The sequence below is a fragment of the Mesoplodon bidens genome (assembly GCF_964165515.1).
Source record: "Mesoplodon bidens genome assembly, chromosome: 2".
Taxonomy (NCBI): Eukaryota; Metazoa; Chordata; class Mammalia; order Artiodactyla; family Ziphiidae; genus Mesoplodon; species Mesoplodon bidens.
The window spans coordinates 24,074,686-24,097,061 of record NC_138177.1 but is presented as its reverse complement, the minus strand read 5'-3'; the positions used below and the strand labels follow the sequence as shown (position 1 = coordinate 24,097,061).

Here is a 22,376-nt window from a genome sequence, read left to right as displayed (position 1 = left end):
CCTTTATAGCAATGTTTATTTTTTATTTTTGGCTATGAGTTCCAGTCCATTATTCGCATTGCATTTAGTTGTTTTTTTTTTTTTTTTTGCGGTACGCAGGCCTCTCACTGTTGTGGCCTCTCCCGTTGCGGAGCACAGGCTCCGGACGCGCAGGCTCAGCGGCCATGGCTCACGGGCCCAGCTGCTCCGCGGCATGTGGGATCTTCCCTGACTGGGGCACGAACCCGTGTCCCCTGCATCGGCAGGCGGACTCTCAACCACAGCGCCACCAGGAAAGCCTTGCATTTAGTTTTTATTTTATTTTATTTATTTATTTTTTGGCCATGCTGTGTGGCTTGTGAGATCTTAGTTCTCCAACCAGGGGTAGAACCCGCACCCTTGTCAGTGAAAGGGCAGAGTCCTAACCACTGGATCGCCAGGGAATTCTGCATTTAGTTTTAATGTCTCTTTAGAATCTTTTAATCTGGAGCAGTTCTTTAGACATTTTTTTATCTTTCAGTGTCCTTGGTGTGTCTTGAAACTTGTCATACCACAGGACAGTTATTTTATAGATTGTTCCTCAATTTAAGTTTGTCTGATTACTTGTGATTAGAGTCCAGTTATCTGTCTTTGGCAGATGTGTAGTTGTAAGTGATATTAATTAATTAATTGATTTAATTTTTTTCCTCATATTTTTGTTTTCTTCCTTCTACTTTGATTTTAGTCTCTTGGTCTGACCTTAACATATTTGACACTTAATTTTCAGCCTTCCTTCTTTCCCAGTATAAATATTGAGGGTTTTCCCCTCCCCCCCAGTTATATTCTAGAAGTTTTGATATGTAATATTTTTATTACTAAGTAGTTCTGAATATTTTCTAATTACCTTATTACTTTCTTCTTCAAAATTATTGTCAGATTTCAGAGCTTATGGGCTTTCCTCTGGTCTTTCTGTTCTTGATTTCTAATTGTATTAATTGCATAGTACTCATAGAATTTTATTTTTGTGTTCCCAATACTTTGAATTTTGTTGGAGGTAGTTTTATGCCTTACATATTATAAAAATTTGTAGAGGTTCAGTGTGTGTTTGAAAATTAATTCTTCAACTCTTAGGTGGAGTGTTACATGTATGCCACTCAATACACTAAAAAAATTGTTTGTTTTTTGGTCTGCTTGAGCTATGAGTTACTGAGAGAGAGAGTAAAATCTCCCTTTAGGAAGGTGAGTTTGTTTCTTCTTTTATGTCTGTCAATTTGGCTTTACACATTTGGAGGTTATGTTGTTGGGTGTATACATGTTTAGACTTATTGTTTCCTGGTTAATTTCAGCTGTTTTTTTTTTTTTTAATCATTATGTATGACTCCTTTTAATTTCTATTCCACTAATGCCTCCCCACCCAATACCTCTTTCATCTAATATCAGTATGGCTATATTGATTTTTTGGTGGGTGAGAGCCGAAGGTTAACATTAGCCTTTATTTACTTTTTTGAAATTTTACGTAAATTCAGGTAAGAACCTACTAAAACAGAAGAGAAAACTCCACAGAATTTTAGAAAGGATAAACAAATCTAAATAATGTATATTTGGAAAAATAGTTGTAAAACATGCAAACTTTCCAGCAATATTAGTAAAGAAAAATAATGAAAATAGACCTAAATATATAATATTAGTAAATAAAAAGGGATCAAACCTATTCATATAGTAGAGTTTTATAAAGAAAAGAATATTATGTCACCCTATTCCAATAAATTTGAAAATTTCAATGCAATGTATAATTTCTTAGAAAAATATAATTAATACAGTTGTCACAGGTAGACATAGAAAAATGAAAATGACAGTGTAAAAGAAGTTAAATATTAAAAATTCAACAAAATGACACGTGCAAGATGTTTCACTAGCAAGTTTTAGCAGACCTTATATTCATAGTCTCCTTTATTGTCTTCTAAAAGGTTTTTAGTTTTGTTTTTCACATTGAGATCTTTAAAAAACCTGGAATTATTTTATTTTAGAGAAAAGAAAAGGAGAGGAAGCTACTCAACATAGTTAATGAGGTTGGTTTATTATTGGTACCAAACCAGATGAAGATAGTACAGAAAAAATATAATTGTAAACCAGAATTGTTTATAAACACAAATGTAAGATTCCTAAGTAAAATCAAAACAAAGCAATTTCATCTATATATTAAAAAATTATGTTATAACCAAGTAACGTTTATCTCAAGGTATACAAAGATGTATCAGCTTCTAAAATCTTTTTAAGTAAAATGTCATGTTAAGAGAATGAAAAAGAAAACCAAATCTTGTCCACACAGGTTGTAATTAACAGTCCTACCAGTTATGTGTGAGAATACCTGTTATTCGTACTCTGGCAAACACTTGGTGGTTTCAGGTTTTTTATTTTTTGGCATATTTGGTTGTTAAATAATAGAATATTACCAGTAAGTTTATTTGCATTTCTCTCATTTCTTGTAATGTGAGCATAATTTTCTGTGTGTAAGTCTGTTTTAAACACACTGAAAATTTAAAATGGGAGAGTAACACTTATTGCATAATTTGTTTACTTGAGAACAGGGACTATTTTATTTATCTTCGTACTTCTAACATCTTATAAAATGCTTGGCATATAGCGGGTATTCAAAGATACTTTTTGAGTGAATTGAATAAATAATTAGTAAACTATGAGCCTTCTGAAGAAATTTGTGACTTAACTCATTTTTGAATATCTGAAAATAGAATAATTTTGCTATGTCAAAGAAATGGGATTTTTACTAGCAGGTTCCAGGAAGTAAAGAATGGACAGGATTATTCTTTTAGTTTATGTTAATACTATAGGCTCCCATAAAGTGTGGATAGCTGATAAAATCCTTAATCCTAATTATTCATGATTTAACAGTGTTCATTTGCTTGGTGCTTTCAGGGTGTATACTATTGCATGGAAAGATAACATCATTTATATTTTGACATATTGTTATCCTTTGTACCTTGCTAAAAGATTGTTTCAACAATCATTTGCTTACCTGAATTGTATTTCAGTTACTCTAGTTTTAAAAAACAGTTTCTTTTCCTGCTTTACAGTAATGTTTTAGAGGATTGAAATACCTAGATTTGTCACCTCTTAGATAAGTAGGATGTTACCCAGAGGAAGGTATACACAGAATTATTCTTTAAGAATAAACATAGTTGTGATGAAATGCTGTTTGGATTTAGGGTCAGAATGAGACAAAGAAATAGACCATACCGTCTATTTGGATTAAGGTATTTGGAAATCTTGAGGGGGTCAGGGTAATAAACAGTGAAGGAAAAGAAATAAAGAACTGTTAAGTGTAATGTTGTAGGCTGCTTTGTGATATTTTCCAGCTCTAGCTAGCAACTAGACTAGCACTCTTCTCACACTGGCTGGCTCCACATCTTTATTTTTAATTTACACATTCTATGTGTACTATTCTTAACCAAGTATTTCTGATATGCTTGTGTAGAAGCTGGGAAAGGGAGGGACACTAGTCTCAAGTTGATTTCACTATTCCTTGCCATTCCATTGTAAGCCACCTATACCTTTGTAAATAGTCTATTTGTAAATAAGCATTCCTCAGATTGGGATAATTTATTTCCTGTTAGGACCCTGACTGATTCCCAGTTGCCACAGTCTCACCGTTTGTCCAGTCCAGTTTGTTCAAAACCAAGATGTCTTGGTCATTTTATCAAAATGTTCACTTACTGGCTGCCATGGTTTTACATCTTCTCTCTCTTACAGTATGAGATCCTTTATACCTTTATTCAAATTTGATCTGTTTCTTTGATCATCTTTCCTGTTGTGTGAATTCCAAATAGAGATTCAATCTCTATTTCCTTTCCTTATAATCTAAAACACCAATGCAGAAATCTCTAGTAGACTGGGTTTTGCAATGTGGAATACTCCTCTTTTCTAAAGTATCAGTAGTTAGGGCTAAATACCTTTAGACCAAAGCAAGTGGTAAGGCCTGCTGTGTCTCTTTCCCTTAATGCTCAAATACATACCTTTGATCTTCCACATTCTCGTGCATGGTAGGAAGGAGAAGAGAGCTGTACCCATATACAGTGACCATTTAATTGTATTAACTCCTTTTTGTGTGAGAAGGAGGGACATGAGGGGAGGAAAGGAGACAGGTCTAAATTTCTCTTAGAGGCAGCAGAACATGTAATTGGTTTTATAATTTTTTTAAAAATGTCAATATGTTCCCTATAATTAATAGAATAATGTCTAAGTTCCTTGCATGGCATCCAAGGCCATTTACATTTTCCATTTTCTAGCCCTGATTTCTTTGTATTTCTTCTTCTAATTCTATAACAAGAGTGGATTATTTACCATTATCACCCAAGTTCACTTTCTTGCCTCTCTTCATTTGCTTATATTGCTCCCTCTGTTGGGAATATTTATAGTACATTGCAAACAGGCAAATTAGCAGAAGTCTACTTAGTCCTCAAGGTCCAGATCCAATGTTAGTTCCTTTGTGAAACATTAGTGTTCTTACAAGAGAATTAGGGTTCCATTTTCACTGATCCTGAAGCACTTTGTATTTATCTCTATTAGAAACTTTTATCACATTACTGTGTTATATGTGTGTGCATACTGTATCTATTTCTGAAGACTGAGAAGTTCTTGAATGAAGGTACCATATTGTAATTATATTTGTTTTAAACTCGAGTAATTGCCACCATGCTTTGTATAATGTCAACTCTTGCTAAAGGCATGTTAAAATGATCAATAAATGAATGAGTGTGACAAATATTAATTTACATGGTGGGGATTGCTGAATTTCTCTCTGGTGCCAAGAAATTTGCTTTTACTTCTTGGACCTTTGTGCTAAAATATGTACCTAGCATTGAGTTAGAATACACGGAATGTTTAAAATGAGAATAAATTGTTCTCATTTGTACATCACTAGTACTTTGCATTATTTGGTGTTTAAAATATGTTTCTCACCCAAAATATAATTCATATATAAGAAATAAACATCATATGAAAATTAAATCTATTTCTTCTCAATATAGTTTGATGAGACTATTAAATACTTTGGCATAATCCTTAATCCTTATTTTCATTTTTATTGTTTAAGTAAGAAATAACATTTTTTATATATAATTTGTATCACAGTTCATTAAGTAATTGATGTTGCCTTTTTGTTTCAGCTAAACCATTTACTTCTAAAGTGAAACAGATGCGATTACATAGAGAAGACTTTGAAATATTAAAGGTGATTGGTCGAGGGGCTTTTGGAGAGGTAAGAGATAAAAATTTTATAGAAGATCTGATAATTGTTTTGTAAGCTATTTTATACAGTCTGTGAGAGAATTTAACTGAAATATTATTTACTTGGTGTTGTAATTGATATCATTGATCAGAAATCATTAAACTTCTGAATGAAGTCTTTCTACGTGGAATTTTTTTCCAAGATATTTCTATTTTTCATATGTCATTGAAGTTTGAGTATGTTTCTCTACTCTCTTCTGTTCCATTGGTCTGTTTGTCTCTCACTGCCTTAAATTACTTTAGTTTAAGAAGTCTTGATATCTGGTAGTGTGTATACTCTAACTTCCTCCCTCTTCTCCTCTGTTCTTGGCCCTTTATATTTTCATATAATTTTAGAATAAGTGTTTCAGTTTTTACTTACTCTTAAAAATCCACATCCACACCCAGCACCCACACATCTGCTGGAGTTTTGATTAGGATTGCCCTGAAACTAGAGATTACTTTGTAGATAATTGACACCTTAACAATATTGAGTCAGCCAATCCATGAACATGGTATATGCCTCCATTTATTTAGGACTTTATAAATTTAACCCACTAATTATTTGTAGTTTCCATTCAGTAGAGTGGATGTATACATCTTTCAGCAGATTTATTCCTAGGTATGTGATATTCTTTATGTCATTTTAATTAGAATTATTGGTTAAGTTTCATTTTCTAATTGTTTTTGCTAGTAGTTAGACACAGTTGAATTCTGTTTATTGACCTCATACCCAGCAACCTCGCTAATTTTACTTTTAAAATCATGAATTGTGTTGGATTTTAATAAAATGCTTTATCAGCATCTTTTGAGACACTCACGGCTTTTCTCCTTTACTCTGTTAATGTGTTGAGTTACACTGGTTTATTTTCAATGTGAAACTAACCTTGCATTTCTAAAATAAGCCAACTTTGTTGGGATGTATTATCCTTTTAATTTACCTTTGGACTCAGTTTGCTATTTGTGTGTGTTGTGTGTGTTTTGGATCTTTGAGAGAAATTGCCTGTCATTTTCCTACTTATCACATCCTGATCAGATTTTGGTATCTTGGGTATTCTGATCTCATAAAAAGAGGGAGGTATTTCCTTTTTTACTGTTCTTGTTTTTTTTTTTTTTTTTCTTTTTGCGGCACGCGGGCCTCTCACTCCTGTGGCCTCTTCCGTTGCGGAGCACAGGCTCCGGATGCGCAGGCCCAGCGGCCATGGCTCACGGGCCCAGCCGCTCCGCGGCATATGGGATCCTCCCAGACCGGGGCACGAACCCGTATCCCCTGCATCGGCAGGCGGACTCTCAACCACTGCGCCACCAGGGAGGCCCTACTGTTCTTTAGAGGAGTTTGAGAAGCATTGTTATTATTTCTTTCTTATATGCTTAGAAGATTTCACTGGTGAAGCCATTTGAGCCTGGAGGTTCCTAGAGAGAGAGTTTTAAATTATATATTTAATTTTTTAAATTGAAATTGAACTATTTGGATATTTTGTATAGATGTGTCAGTTTTGCTAGGTTCATCCATATCATCTGATTTTTCATATTTATTACTATATTGGTCGTTTGCACTTCTCATTTTTTTCATTTGTTACACTTAGTGGTTTTGGTTTATCAATTCTGTTATTTTTTCAGTGAATTAACTTTTGCCCTTTGTATTTTTCTGTGGTAGATTTGTTTTCTGTTTCATTAATTTCTGCTTTTATATATATATATTTTTTTCTTTTTTTTTTTTTTTTTTTTTTTGCGGTATGTGGGCCTCTCATTGTTGTGGCCTCTCCCGTTGCGAAGCACAGGCTCCGGACGCGCAGGCTCAGCAGCCATGGCTCACGAGCCCAGCCGCTCCGCGGCATGTGGGATCTTCCCAGACCGGGGCACGAACCCGTGTCCCCTGCATCGGCAGGCGGACTCTCAACCACTGCACCACCAGGGAAGCCCTGCTTTTATATTTTAATGTTCTTTTCTCCCTTTGGTTTCAACTTGCTGTTCTTTTTCTAACTTTTTGAGTTAGATGCTTAGAACATTGATTTCTAGATCTTCTCAAATGTGCTATACTTTTTCCTCTAAGCAGCTTTAGCTATAGCAAAGTTTTGATATGTCATATTTTCATTATAGATTTCCTCAAAATACAATGTGATTTCCAGTGTGATTTTAAATTTCTGTCATAGTTTTTTTTTGATCTATGATTTTAGAAGTTTATTGCTCCATCTCTAAGTATTTGGAGGGTTTTTAGTTATATTTCTGTTTTTGAGTTATAATGTAATTCCGGAGCAGTCAGAGAATATACATTGTGTGATTTCAAGTCTTTGAAATTTGCTGTGCAGTGTTCTGTAAATGTTAGTTAGGTAAAAGACATTAATCTTATTTAAATCTCCCATATCTTTAACTGTTTTCTCTGTGTGATATTTCATTTCCTGAGAGAGGATTTGCTTATTTCTTTCTTATTTTATTTTTTTCACTGATAACAAATATCAAGTTATTATATCTCCCTAGTGATTAACTCTTTTATCATGATGTAATGATCCTTGTTATCTCTAAGTAATGCTTTTTGAGTTAAGCTTTACTTAATCTGATGTTAGTAGAATGATTCTAGCTCTTTTTATTAGTCTTCTGCATTAAATATCTTGCTCCACCTTGTTAGTTTCAGCTATTACTTTATATGTTTAGTGTTAAATAGAATATAGTTTTTATTTTTTGATGTAGTCTGTTAATGTCTTATCTTTAATTGGAGTGTAGTCAGTTGACATTTAATGTAATTACATTACATATTACTATTTGTTTTCTGTTTGTCTTGTCCATTCTGTATTATGTTTCTCTCAATTCTTGGATTAACTGAGTATTTTAAATTATTCTTTCCCCCTTCTATTCATTTCTGAGTTGTACCTTTTTTTATTGGGTTCCCTAGAGATTGCCACTTGTATTCTTGGTAAATTTGTATTTTGCCAGTTCCCATTTACCCAAATTTACCTTTCATTGTCATTAGCTCTACATATATTTGAAACCCCCAAAGATATGATTATAGTGTCCCTATTCATTTTAGCTTTACCCATGTATTTACATTTTTTCTTACTCTTCACATTCACATACTTATTTATATTCATATACTTGTCTTTGATATAATTTTCCTTTTGACTTAAAAATTCCCTTTAGTGTTTTGCCAAGTCTGCTGAGATAAATTATCTGCATTTTTTGTCTGAAAATACATTTATTTTGAGGTCTTAACAAAATTGTGTTATATACACACATAGCTTAATGGATTTGTACATTTGCATGAACTTCTGTAACTATTATGCAGATCAAGATAGACTCCCATTGCCCCCTCTATGTGGATAACCACCTTCTCATTAACCATCTATTCTGACTTCTATAATTATAGATTTATTTTGCCTGTTTTTGAGTGCTATATTAGCGGAATTATATAATATATATTCTTTTGTTTCTGCCTTCTTTTGCTCAATATTATGCTTGTGTGATTCAGTTTTGTTTTTTATTGGTTCACAGTATTCCTCTATATGAATATACCACAAGTATTTTACCCATACTAGTGTTGGTAGGTATTCAAGTTTATACTTTTTGGCCACTGTTAATAATGTTGTTATGAATATTCATGTATATGTCTTTTGGGAGATAGAAGCACTCATCTGTGTTTGATATAACCCTAGTGGGATTTCTGGGTTGCATGTTAGGCATATTTAGTTTTAGTTGGTAGTGCCAAATAATATCCCAATTGGTTGTCAATTTGTACTCCGACCAACAGTGTATTAAGGTCCCAGTTGCTTCACAACCTCACCAACACTTGGGTCATTTTTTAAACTTTGGACATTTTTTGGTGGATGAGTAGTGGTATTGGATTGTGATTTCATTTTGCATTTCCTAATAACTCTTAAAGTTGTCCATTTTCATATTACTTCATATAACTTGGATATCCTTTTTCTTTTTTTTTTTTTTTAAATATTTATTTATTTATTTTTGGCTGCATTGGGTCTTCATTGCTGCGCACAGGCTAGTTGTGGGAATGGGGGCTACTCTTCACTGTGGTGCTTCGCATCACAGTGGCTTCTCTTGTTGCGGAGCACAGGCTCTAGGCGTGCGGGCTTCAGTAGTTGTGGCACACAGGCTCAGCAGTTGAGGCTCACAGGCTCTAGGGCGCAGGCTCAGTAGTTGTGGAGCACTGGCTTAGTTGCTCCGTGGCATGTGGGATCTTCCCGGACCAGGGCTCGAACCCGTGTCCCCTGCATTGGCAGGCAGCTTCTTAACCACTGTGCCACCAGGGAAGCCCAGATATCCTTTTTCATAAGTGCACATTTTGGGATTGGGGGAGTGGGAGCAGGTGGGTAGGTTGTCTGACTTACTGGTATATTCTAGATACAAGTCCTTTGTTGGAAGTGTGTGTGTGCGTGTGTGTGTGTGTGTGTGTGTGTGTGTGTATTAAACAAAATGTCTTCCTGTCTGTGGCTTGGCTTTTCCCTCTCTGTATAGATCTTTTATGGAAGAGAAGATCTTAGTTTTGGTGAAGTACCTTTAACTAAGCTTTTCTTTATGATTAGTGCTTTTCTGTATTCGTTAAAAAAGTTATTTTCTACACTGAAGGTCATGAAGATATTTTCCTCTGTTATCTTATGTAATCTATAAAAAAAAATCTTTTTCATTTAGGTCTGTGATCCGTCTGGTATTATTTTGTGTTTTGTGAGTTATAGGTCAAGGTTCATTTTATTCTTTGTGGGTTTCTCAGCATCATTTATTTAAAGACTACTTTTTCTACATTTGATTGTGAAGGAACTTCCATTGTGAATCAGGTGACCCTGTGTGTGTTACTTTTATTAATTTTTAATAGTTTTTAATGTAGAATTCTTGTTCATGTTTCATTAAATTTATTTATCAGTCTTTGATGTTTGTTGATGAGCCTGTAAATGATATTTTTAGATTTCATTTTGTAACTATGTTGCTAGACTAGAAATACAATTAATTTTTCTGTATTGATCTTGTATTTAAGCATCTTGATATATTAACTTATTAATTCTAGTTTATAAATTAAAAAAATTTTTGATGTACACAATCATACCATTTCCAAATAATGACAGCTTTTTTTCTTTCTTTTGTTATACTTGTTATTTCTTTTTCCTATATTATTACAATAGAGAGTTTCTTCCTTAAAATATTAAATTCAGTTGTTGAAAATCAATTTTTTTCTGGTTTGTGATTTCAGGGGTAAGTATGAAGTTTGCAACAGCTTTTTAAAAAAATTTTTTTACTCTTTTTTTAGGTTAAGGAAGTTACTCTTTTTTAGGTAAAGGAAGTTTTCCTTTTAGTCCTAGTCTGTTGAGAGCTTTTATCATGCATTAGAGTTAACTTTTATCAAAAGCTTCTTTTTATATCTATTTTGATGATATGATTTGACCTCTGTATTTAGTTAATGTGGAAATAATATTGATTAATTTTTAAATATACCAGTGTTGGATTACTATATAAATCCAGTTGTTCCTTATGTATTCTTTTAGTATATTGTTGGTTTTGATTTACTAATATTTTGTTTACCATTTTTTTTGTTATGTGCATGAAAAAGATTGAACTTTATTTTACCTATCTTTTAATTTCCTTATATTTTTACTTTTTTTTTTTTTTTTTTTTCTTTTTGCGGTATGCGGGCCTCTCACTGTTGTGGCCTCTCCCGTTGCGGAGCACAGGCTCCGGATGCGCAGGCCCAGCGGCCATGGCTCACGGGCCCAGCCGCTCCGCGGCATATGGGATCCTCCCAGACCGGGGCACGAACCCGTATCCCCTGCATCGGCAGGCGGACTCTCAACCACTGCGCCACCAGGGAGGCCCTTCCTTATATTTTTAAAATGTTACACTTAGCTCATAAGACAATTTGGGAAGTATTTGCACTTTCTCAATTTTCTGAGTTTGAGAATATTATTATTTCCTTATATGTTTGGAAAAATTCTCTGGCGAGTCCATCTAGACTAGGAGTGCAATTTTTATTTGGTTGTTTGTTTACATCTTTTGAGGTAAATTGTATATATGTTGAAATGCACCAATTGTATATGTACAATTCCATGAGTTTTGACAAATGGATTCACCCTTATCAAGATACAGAACATTTCCATCACCCTAAGAAGTTCCTTTTCCTGTTACTTCCTCATAACTTCCATCAAGTGGCAAGCACTGTTCTAAATTTTAACTATGGATTAGTTTTGGCCGTTTGAAAATTTCATATAAATGGAAATCATACCACATGTACTCTTTTGTGTCTGGCTTCTTTTGCTCAGAATAATGTCTGTGAGATCCATTCTTGTGATCAAATGTAGTAATACTTTTTATTGCTGATTAGTAAACCATATACCACTATTCTTCTATTGATGAACATTTGTATTGTTTCTCATTTTTGGCAGTTAGGATTAAAACTGATGTGAATATTCTTGTACAAGTTTTTATGGAAATATATTTTCATTTTCCTTGGATAAATACCTAGGAGTGGAACTGCTATGTTAAGTGGTAGGTGCATATTTAAATTTAAAAGAAACTGGCACATTTTTTCCAGTGGGGTTGTACCATTTTATATTCCCACCAGTTCCATGTTCTCACCAATATTTTTTTGTTAGTCTTTTAAATTTCAGTCATTCTAATGGGTGTGTAGTAGTATCTCATGGTCTTAAATTGCATTGTTATGTGGATTTGTGTTATATATCAACATAATAATGAGTTTTTGTGTGCTTATTCACCATTCTTATATCTTCCTTTGTGAAGTATATGTTCAGATATTTTGCTCATTAAAAAAAATGAGGTATTTGTGTCATCATTGAGTTTTAAGAATTCTTTATATTTTATATTTATAAATGTCTTTTGTCAGATGTATGTTTTGTCAATATTTTCTCAAAGGCTGCATAGCTTGCCTGTTAAATGTCTTCTGATGAGCAGAAGTTTTAAATTTTGGTGGTTTAATTTTATCAGTTTTTCTCTTACGGTTATTATTTTCCATGTTCTTTGTAAAAAATTCTTATTTATATCTAGGTCACAGATATTTACCTATGTTTTTTTCCTAAAACCTTTATAGTTTTAGCTCTTATGTTTAGATTGGTGATTCATTTCAAATTAATTCATGTATGCTGTGAGATAGGGATCAAGGTTCATTTTTTTCCATATGGATATCCAAGTGTTTCAGCACAATTTGTTGAAAAGGCTGTTTCTCCTCTATTGAATTACTTCAGTACCTTTGTCAAAAAAATCAGTTGACCATACAAATGTTGAACTACTTCTGCTCTTTCTATTCTATTTCACTGATATCTTTGTCTGTTCTCATGTCAGTACCACACAATCTTGATTCTGTAGCTTTATACTGTAGAGTTGAGAGTATGTAATGAAGTCTGAGTGTAAGTCCTCCTTCTTTGTTCTTTTGCAAAATTGTCTTAACTATTTGAAGACTTTTGCATTATTATATAAATTTTAGAATCACTGTGTCAGTTTGCATAAAAGCCTAGTGGTATTGAAATTGAGTTTGCATTCAGTTTATAGATCAATTTTGTGAGGACTGACATCTTAACAATCTTGAGTCTACTAGTTAGTCCATAAACAAGGCATTTTTCTTTGTCTTTTAAGGTCTATTTTAATTTTTCTCAAAAAATTTTTGTAATTTTAGTGTACAGGTCTTGTTCATAACTTCTTAAATTTATTGCTAAATTTTTAATGTTTTTTGATGCTATGGTAAATGATATTTAAAATTTTATATTTCAAATAATATGCTGTTAGTATGTAGATACACCACTCGTTTTTTTTAAACATCTTTATTGGAGTATAACTGCTTCACAGTGGTTTGTTAGTTTCTGCTGTATAACAGTAAATCAGCTATACGTGTACATATATCCCCATATCCCCTCCCTCTTGCATCTCCCTCCCACCCTCCCTATCCCACCCCTCTAGGTGGTCACAAAGCACTGAGCTGATCTCCCTGTGCTATGTACACCACTTATTTTTGTATCTGACTTTATTTTCTAAATTCATTTATTATTTTTTAAATAGTTTTTTGTTGTTTTGGTTGCTACTTTCTTAGTTGTTCTCTGTAAACAATCATATTGTCTGAGAATAGGACAATCATATTGTCCTTTTCACTTTCCAGACTTTATACATTCTGTTTCTTTATGTGACTTATTATACTAATTTGGACCTCTAATACAGTGTTGAATAGGTGTCATGAGGTTATATATCCTTACTTTATTCCTGAATTCAAGGAGAAAGGATTTAGTGTTTGACTAGTAAGTATGATGTTAATTGTAGGTGTTTTTGAGGGAACCCTTTATCTGATTGAAGAAATTGTCTTCTATTACTAGTTTGCTGAGAATTTAATAATCATATGGATTTGCTCTTTTATTCTGTAAATTCGGTGGGCTACTTTGATTGACTTTTTTAATAGGCTTTGCTTTTTTAGAGCAGTTTTATGTCCACAGCAAAACTGAGTGCAAAGTACACAGAGTTCCTATATACCCGTTGACCTTGCACATGTACAGCCTCTCTCACTATCAACCTACCACACAAGCATGATATATTTGTTACAACTGATGGATCTACATGGACACATCATCAGCTAAAGTCTATAGTTTACATTAGAGTTCACTCTTGGTGTTGTATTATATATTGTATGGGTTTGGACAAATGTATAGTTACACCTATCCACCATTTTAGTATTATACATAATAGTTTCACTGCCTTAAAAATCCTCTGTGCTTTGCCAATCCGTCCCTTCCTTCCCCTAACCTCTGGCCACCACTGATCTTTTTCCTGTCTCCATAGTTTTGCCTTTTCCTGAATGTCATAGAGTTGAAATCATACAGTAATGTAGCCTTTTCAGATTGGCTTATTCCACGTGGTAATAGGCATTTTGTTTCCTTCATGTCTTTTTGTTGCTTTTACCACTGAATAATATTTCATTGTTTGAATGTACCACTGCTTATTTACCCATTTATCTACTGAAGGACATCTTTGTTTTCTTCCAAGTTTTGGCAATTATGAATAAAGCTGCTGTAAACATTCATGTGCAGGTTGATGTGATGTGTGGACATCAATTTTCAATTCATTTGCATAAATACCAAGGAGCAGAATTGCTGGATCGTATGGTAAGAGCATTATTTAAGTTTTGTAAGAAACCAACAAACTCTCTTCCAAAGTGGCTGTACCATTTTGCATTCCCACTGGCAGTGAATGAGAGTTCCTGTTGCTCCACATCCTCACCAACATTTAGGAGTTGTCAGTATTTTGAATTTTGGCCATTCTATTAGGCGTGTAGTGGTATCTCATGGTTGTTTTAACTTGCAGTTCCCTAGATGATGTTGAGCATCTTTTCATATGCTTATTTGCCATCTGTATATCTTCTTTGGTCAGGTGTATATTGGATCTTTAACTCATGCTTTAATGGAATGGTTTGTTTTCTTATTGTTGAATTTCAAGAGTTCTTTTTTTTGTGTATTTTAGATAACAGTCCTTTATCAGATATGTCTTTATCAGATATGTCAATTATTTCTTTCATGAATTATGCCTTTGGTGTTATATAGATTGATTTTCAAATATTAAACTAATCCCTGGGATAAACTCCATTTGGTCATGACTTACTATCCTTTTGAGATATGGCTCTATTCAGTTCCTTAATATTTTAACTGTTTTCATATCTATATTCATGGGGAATGTTGACCTATAATTTTCTTTTTTTTATCATGTCTGTGTCAAATATTGACATCAGGGTTATGCTGGACTTATAAAATGAATTGGGGAGTGTTTACTCTTTTTCAGAAAAGAATTGTGTATATTTATTTTTATTTATTTATTTATTTCCTTAAATGCTTGATAAAATTTAGCAGTGATGCCATCTGGACTTGGGTTTCTCCTTGTGGGGCATTTAATCCTACTAATTTAACTTCTTGGTGGTTATAGAGCTATTAAAATTTTCTATTTCATCTTTTGTCAGCTTCAGTAAGTTTTGTGTTTCATGGAATTTGTCTATTTCATTTAAGTTTTCAAATGTATAAGGTTGTTCATAATATCTCTTATTTTTTTGATGTCAGTGGAATACAAGGTGATATTCTCTTTCATTGTGGATATTTATAATTTGTGTGTTTTTTCCCTTATCAGTTAGGTAGAGGTTTTTCAGTGTTGTTAATTATTGAACAAAGCTACTTTGGCTTTGTGAATTATCTATATTTTTGTCTTTTTACTTAAAAATTTTTTTTTAAAAGTTAAGCAGTTTTTAAATCTTTGTTATTTCCTTCCTTCTATCAATACTTCCTTGGATTTAATTTATTCATGTTCTTCTGGCTTCTCAAGGTAGAAACTTAGATCTTTGAGACAACTGGGTAGCCAATTGGAAGAGTCCATTTGTGGATCCAATTAAAATTCATACCATATATTAGGAGAAAGTACAAATGTATCAAATGTTCAAGTATAAAAAATAAAATAGGGACTTCCCTGGTGGTCCAGTGAATAAGACTGCATGCTCCGAATGCAGGGGGCCCGGGTTTGATCCCTGGTCGGGGAACTGGATCCTGCATGCTGCAACTAAGATCCTGTGTGCCGCGTCTAAGACCCGGTGCAGCATGCATAAATAAATAAGTAAGTAAATAAATAAATACATACATACATACATACATACATACATGCAACACAAGTACCCATCAATGGATTGACTAAGTTATAGTCTATCTAATGCTGTGTAGCTGCAATAAAAAAAGTTCAGTGTACTTCTGTGGAGAAATCTCCAGGATACATTGTAAAGTGAAGAAATCAGATGCAGGGGAATATATTGGGTTGGCCAAAAAGTTTGTTGGGGTTTTTCTCTAACATCCCCAATGAACTTTTTGGCCATCCTGATATATAGTACGCTATCTTTTGTTAAAAAGAGGTAGAAATATTATGATTCTTACTTGTATTTTCATAAAGTAACATTTTAAAGGGACAAGAGGGAATGGGGTACATGTAGAGTGTGAGTGACACTTCTAAGTGGAAACCTTTTTATTTTGTTTTGACTTCTGAAACGTGTAAGTGTATCATCTATTTTAAAAATCATTAAAAAATTCTTCCAGGTTGGGATGTACTAATTTCCATGTTCTGTGAATCATTTAAGGAAGAAGCAATTCTAAATTTAAACTTCCTCAGATAACAGAAAAAGAGGGACCACTGCCCAACTCATTTTATGAGGCTAGAATAATCTTGTTTCTAAAATCTAACTGTGTGTTGAGTGAAGGAGGCAACATAAGGAAAAATGCATATGATTTGATTTTATCACAAAAGTCAGGGTAATGATTATCTCTAGCGGGAAGGTGGAAGTTGTGGTCAGGTGGGGCACATGGGGGGTTTCAGCGTTGCTCCAATGTTCTATTTCTTGATCTCAGTTTTAGTTCTATTCAGTTTATAATTGTGTTTAACTCTACCTTTGTTTTATTTTCTTTCTCTATGTTCTAATCAATTACAAGTGTTATAAATTAATGAAAGAAGCTATAGTAATCGTGGAATACATGTTCATCTAACAAATTAGCTTTAAAATATATAAAGTAACAACTGATAGAATTTGCATAGGGGAATACAAGAACTTTCAACAGTTGAAGATAGAGCTTTGAACTCTCCTCAGAAATTGGCAAGTTAAGCAGATGAAAAAAATTGACTTAGAAGTGTTTATTTTTTGAAGGTGGAACTTTTTAATGGCATAATTATTCCATTCTGTGTTAAAACATTTGGTAGAGCAGTGATTTTAAAAACTGATAAAAACTGGTTTCTCCCAAACTAGTTTCACCAAGGGAATTAGAGGTCAGTTAAATCTGTACCTAGTGGGGACCACCTAGTTTTGTTTTAAGCTATTTCTGTTGGGATTTATACTCTGCAACTAGCACAGCAGTTCTAGCCAGTGTTAGAATTGTTCATACTATGATCAGCCCAGGTTCATTGCAAATAAAGCTTCTGGTAAAAAAAAAAAAAAAAAAATCATGCTACAGAAAAGAACAGAGAGGGTATGCAACACTGGAAATTCAACAGATTTAGGGACCACAGGAAAAAGTGGCTTTCTTCATTTAAAGGGCTGTCTGCCATTTCCCCTCTTAACTTATTCCAAACCTCAAAAATAACTACTTGGGAAGAGGTAGTGAATATATGTGGGAATTTAAATCCTTGTTAGGAATTCAGTTTTTCATTTAAACCCTTCACGTTCTCACCCAGTTTTGCTCCCTGGAGATGTTGGTTGGGGAAGGTTTGGAGGTTGGTTGTAGCAGGCTTGGGAGCAGCAGACACTATGTAGAGCTAGTCTCTGTGAAAGTCCTTATTAGGAAATTTAAAGGACACTCTGACTTGTCAGCAGTAAGGATCAGTCCACTGATGAGGCTGAGATGTAGCCAGGGTTTGGAGTTATTTTCTGTGTAAGAGAGCTCTTTTTAACCCAGAAAGGATCGATTCAAATCGTATACACAGGTTTGGCCTAGTCTAGTCTTGTCATAGCCACCATCTAAACTCTTCAGTCCTGTATGAACTGAAAAAATAAAAGGAATTTCCACCCTCATATCCACCTTAACCCAACCTGCCATATTAAAAAAAAAAAAAAAAAAAACCAGTTTGTGCAGGGCTGGCTGGATAGGCCGCAGTAGGCTTAACTTTTTTTCTGGTATTGATCACTACGTGAGATTCTGTCCACTATCTCTGATTTGATTCCACCATAGTCATTTCCTTAGAGAATTTGAAGAAGAAATTGTCACTCTGCTCAGTTTTCTAGAGTTGACATCCAGCCATTAGGGGGTGGCATTCTGTACTCTCCAGTCCAGGATGCAGATGGTGTGGCCTCCCTTCATTTCATTTATGACATGCAGGAAGTTGGCATACACAGGGAAGGTTCCCTCTACTGGGCCATTCTTGTAAATATCAGCTGTGATCTTCAGGGACATTGTAAAAACTGCAGCTGTAGTGCTCGTTATCTTTGTAGGAGGGAGTATAGCCAGGCTCACAGTTCTTGCTGCACTTGGAAGTGTCTCTTCACCTCCATCACCTAGTAGCTGAGAGCCATTGAAATGGTGCTCACATTGTGGGATAGAATAGGGCCTACAGCCTACATGGGCATCATAGAGGCCACCAGAGACCTTTCTTGGTCCAGAAATTCCAGGCTCGAGAGGGAAAGCCCCCATACAGCCGCCCCCATACAGCCATCCCCATAGTTCACAGTAGATGAGCAGGTTTTCAGCAGGCATCTCTGTGGGGGCATTCCTATTGGTGTCAATACAGATCTGACCAGAAATGGTTTTTATGGCCCCAAATGCCCAGGAAGAAACACAGGACTGTTGGTAATGTCTTTTTTAATGTTTAGACAGTTTAGCCACTATTCCTCGGTAGCAAAATGTTTTTGGCATATCCATTTTCTTAGCAAACTGTACTCTCTGAGGCAGCTTGGATCTATCCAGGAAATGCTTAAAAAGCCCATTCAGTTCATATCCCCATTATGGAGGCTGAACAGTTCATCTGCAGGGGTGCAAAATAGGGTCTGCTTGGGATACTAGGCAGCACCATCAGGCAGAAAAGGATGGCTAGGGCCCACCACACTTTGGCATCTGGATCCTGCATTTACTGAAGTTGTGGAGACCCTAAGCCTGCAGTTGCCATGTCTAATCTCAGTATCTGGTGTCTGGAACCCGAGTCCACCATGTTGCCACTTGGACAAGATATAAAATATTTTAATGACATGATTGTCATGCTGAACCTAATAGATATATATAGAATTCTCCATCCAGCAGAGACTTACACATTTTTTTCTAGCACATACAGATCCTTCTTAAAATTTACATGTTCTAGGCCACAAAGGGTGCCTCAGTAACTTCCAAAAAATCATCATTATGCAGACCATAATCTCTGACCTTAATAAAATACAATATCAGTCAGATAGCTAAAAATGACCCAAATGTTTGCACACTTACAAACATAGATCATAAGAGGAATTATAAAATAATTGGATATTAATGGAAATGCTGCACTTCCAAGTTTGTGAGATACTTAAAGTGAGATTTATAGCTTATAATATATTTACCAAGAAGTAAGAAACTTTGGTAATTGGTATGGGCTAAACTGTGTCTCCTTCCTCACCCCCTCAAAAAAAATGGATATACTGAAGTCCTATCCTCCAGTACTTCAAACTGTGACAGTAATTTGGAAATACTGTCTTTACGGAGTTAAGTTGAAATGAGGTCAGTAGGGTGGGCCCTAATCTAATATAATTGGTGTCTTTATAAGAAGGGGAAATTTGGACATAGGCATGGACAGAGGGAAGGTGACATAAAGACATAGGGGAGAAGTTGTCCGTCTTCAGCCAGAGAGAGAGGCCTGGAACAGATCCTTCCTTCACAACTGTCAGAAGGAACCAACCCTGCTGATACCTTGATCTTGGACTTCTAGTCTACAGAACTGTGAGAATAAATAAATTTCTGTTGTTTGAGCCACCCAGTTGGTGATACTTCAGTACAGAAGCCCTAGCAAACTAATACAGTAACTAATGAGACAAATATTAATTCAGAAGTTGGAAATAGAGCTATAGAGTAAACAAAAAGGAAGGAAATAATAAGGCCAGAAATCTGTTAGAGAGTAGATATTATCAAAACCCAAAATTAGTTCTTTAAAAAAGTTAATGTATTTAAAAATTGTTGGGTACATGATTTGTTCAATTTCAGAAAAAGCATAAATTTAATATACATCTATTAAGAAATAATAAAAGAGAATGTCTTTAATTTGATGAAGGATATGTGCCCAAAAACCTAAAGCAGACATTAATGGAAAAACTTTACATGCATTCCATTTAAGATCAGGAATAAGACAAAGATGGTTAACAGTGTTTTTTATGTTACTGGAGTTCCTGGCCAGTACATTAAGAAAATAAATAGAAATGAGCTAATGGGATTGGAAGAGAAGAGATAAATCTGTAAGTGTTTATAGTTCACCTATATAAAAATCTGTAGAGGAAATAGACAAACTATATGTCTTAATAAGATAATTTAGTATTTCTTAAATAAAAGATTGTTTTCTGAAAATCAGAATTCCTTTGTACTCAAAATAATTAGCTAGAAGAGATGATATAAGGTACCATTCACAAAGAAAATCAAGTTTCTAGAATTTAATCTGACAAGTAATGCACAAGATCTACATGGAGAAAATTCTAAAACTCTTATTAAAATGTATGATAAAAAGACCTGAAAAACAGATATACCATGTTCAAATATGGAACAAAATATTTCTGAAGGTGTCAATTCTCCCTAAATTAATCTATAAGTTTTGTGGAATGCCAATCAAAATTCAGTGGAATATTTTGAGAAATTTGACATACTAAATAATTTGCATAGAACTTCTGATTCTAACACATTTGTTTATATCATACCAAATCTTCTGCTGAAAACAACTAGAAAATCTTGATTAAAACATAAATTCATCTATTTGAAGGCATAAGAGGTATGAAATCATTATGGACTCAAGGGGCTGAGTCACAGAAATAGGTTTTTGAGAGGTGAACCCCCAACATTCAGCTTTACCTTTCTCTTGGAGGCAGTTGTCTAGAGGCAGAGAAGTTAAAGAGAACTTTCAGAAATCTCACAGGTAAGGGAAACTAAAATTGGAGTTCAGTTCTCAATAAAGAGGAGGGCTCTGTTAAATATCTCAGGTAGTTAATTGGAACCCCTGAAAGGCTACACCATTTGGTGTAAGGACAAATGGAAATAGGCCAGCCCTCAGAAAACTCAACTCAATTCTAATCAAATCAATCCCAGATTGGATTAAGGTAATCAGTGTAGTAGAAATGAAACATACAGTGATTTAAATTAAAACTTGATAGGTTTCACAGCAAACTGAAGAGAAGATTGGTGAACTGGAAAATAGGTCAGTAGGAAATATCTAGGCTGAAACATGGAGAGGAAAAAAAATGCAAGGAAAGTTTAAAAATAAGTTAGGATTCATATTAGACATAGTAAAAAAAATTAACAGGTATGGATTTATATTTCCAGAAGGAGATAAAAGAGAGAAAATGGGACAAAAACAACATTTGAAGATAATGATGGCAGAGAATTTTTCAGAGCTAACTAAAAACATAAATCCGTACATAGATTCTAGAATTCTGTTGACTCCATGACAGGATAAATACATCTAGGCACATAATACATCCAGCCACGTAATTGTAAAACTTCTGAAAACCATAGATAAAGATACAATTTTAATAGTAAAGGAAAGGGACATGTAACTTCCAATAAGCAATGAGAAGACAATTCACCTTTTAACAGAAATGATGGAAGTTGAAGATAATAGAAAATGGCATCTTAAAACTGCTGAAAGAAGGAAACTTGTCATCTATGATTCTATACCCAGCAAATATTTTTTAAAAATGAAGGCAAAAGAATGAAGTTGGATTCTACCTCACACCATATAAAAAATTAACTCAAAACAGATCATAGACTTAAATGTAAGAGCTAAAACTGTGATATTCCTAGAAGGAAACATAGATGTAAACTTTTTTGACCTTGGTTTGGGCAGTAGTTTCTTAAATATATCACAGTTACCAAATCACAAGCACCAAAGAAAAAAGATAAATTAGGTTTCATCAAAATTAAAAACTTTTGTGCTTCCAAATAACACTGTCAAGAAATTGAAGAGACATTTCACAGAATGGGAGAAAATATTTGCAAGTTGTGTATCTGATAAGGGTCTATTGTCCCGAAATATATAAAGAATATTTATAACTCAACAATAAGAACACAAATAACCTAACTAAAAAATTGACAACTGATTTCAATAGAAATTTCTCCAAAGAGGATATATAAATAACCAATAAGCACATGAAAAGGTGCTCAACATCATTAGTCATTAGGGAAATACAAATCAAAATGACAGTGAGATACCACTTCTCACCCACTAAGGTGAATATAATTAAAAGACAGTAATAAGTGTTTGCAAGAATGTAGAACGATTGGAACTCTTGTGCATTGCTGGTGGGAATGTAAAATGGTACAACTGCTTTGACAAATAACCATTCAGTTCAGCAGTTCTCTTCCTAGATACATGCCCAAGAGAATTGAAAACACATGTAAATACAAAACCTTGTACGTGAACTTTCATAGTAGCCTTAGTCATATTAGCGAAGGAAACAGTCCAAATGCCCATCAAGTGAT

At 34.1% G+C, this 22,376-nt stretch overlaps 1 protein-coding gene across 20 annotated transcripts in view; it reads left to right on the top strand.

Moving 5' to 3' along the window:
- The window catches only part of CDC42BPA (CDC42 binding protein kinase alpha), a 323,580-nt gene that overhangs the window by 54,153 nt on the left and 247,051 nt on the right, over positions 1-22,376 (top strand). For all 20 annotated transcript variants that reach the window (XM_081225007.1, XM_081225002.1, XM_081224995.1 and 17 more), the window contains exon 2: positions 5,142-5,233. In XM_081225007.1, coding sequence (XP_081081133.1) covers positions 5,142-5,233 — 92 coding nt within the window. The remainder of the gene's footprint in view (positions 1-5,141; positions 5,234-22,376) is intronic.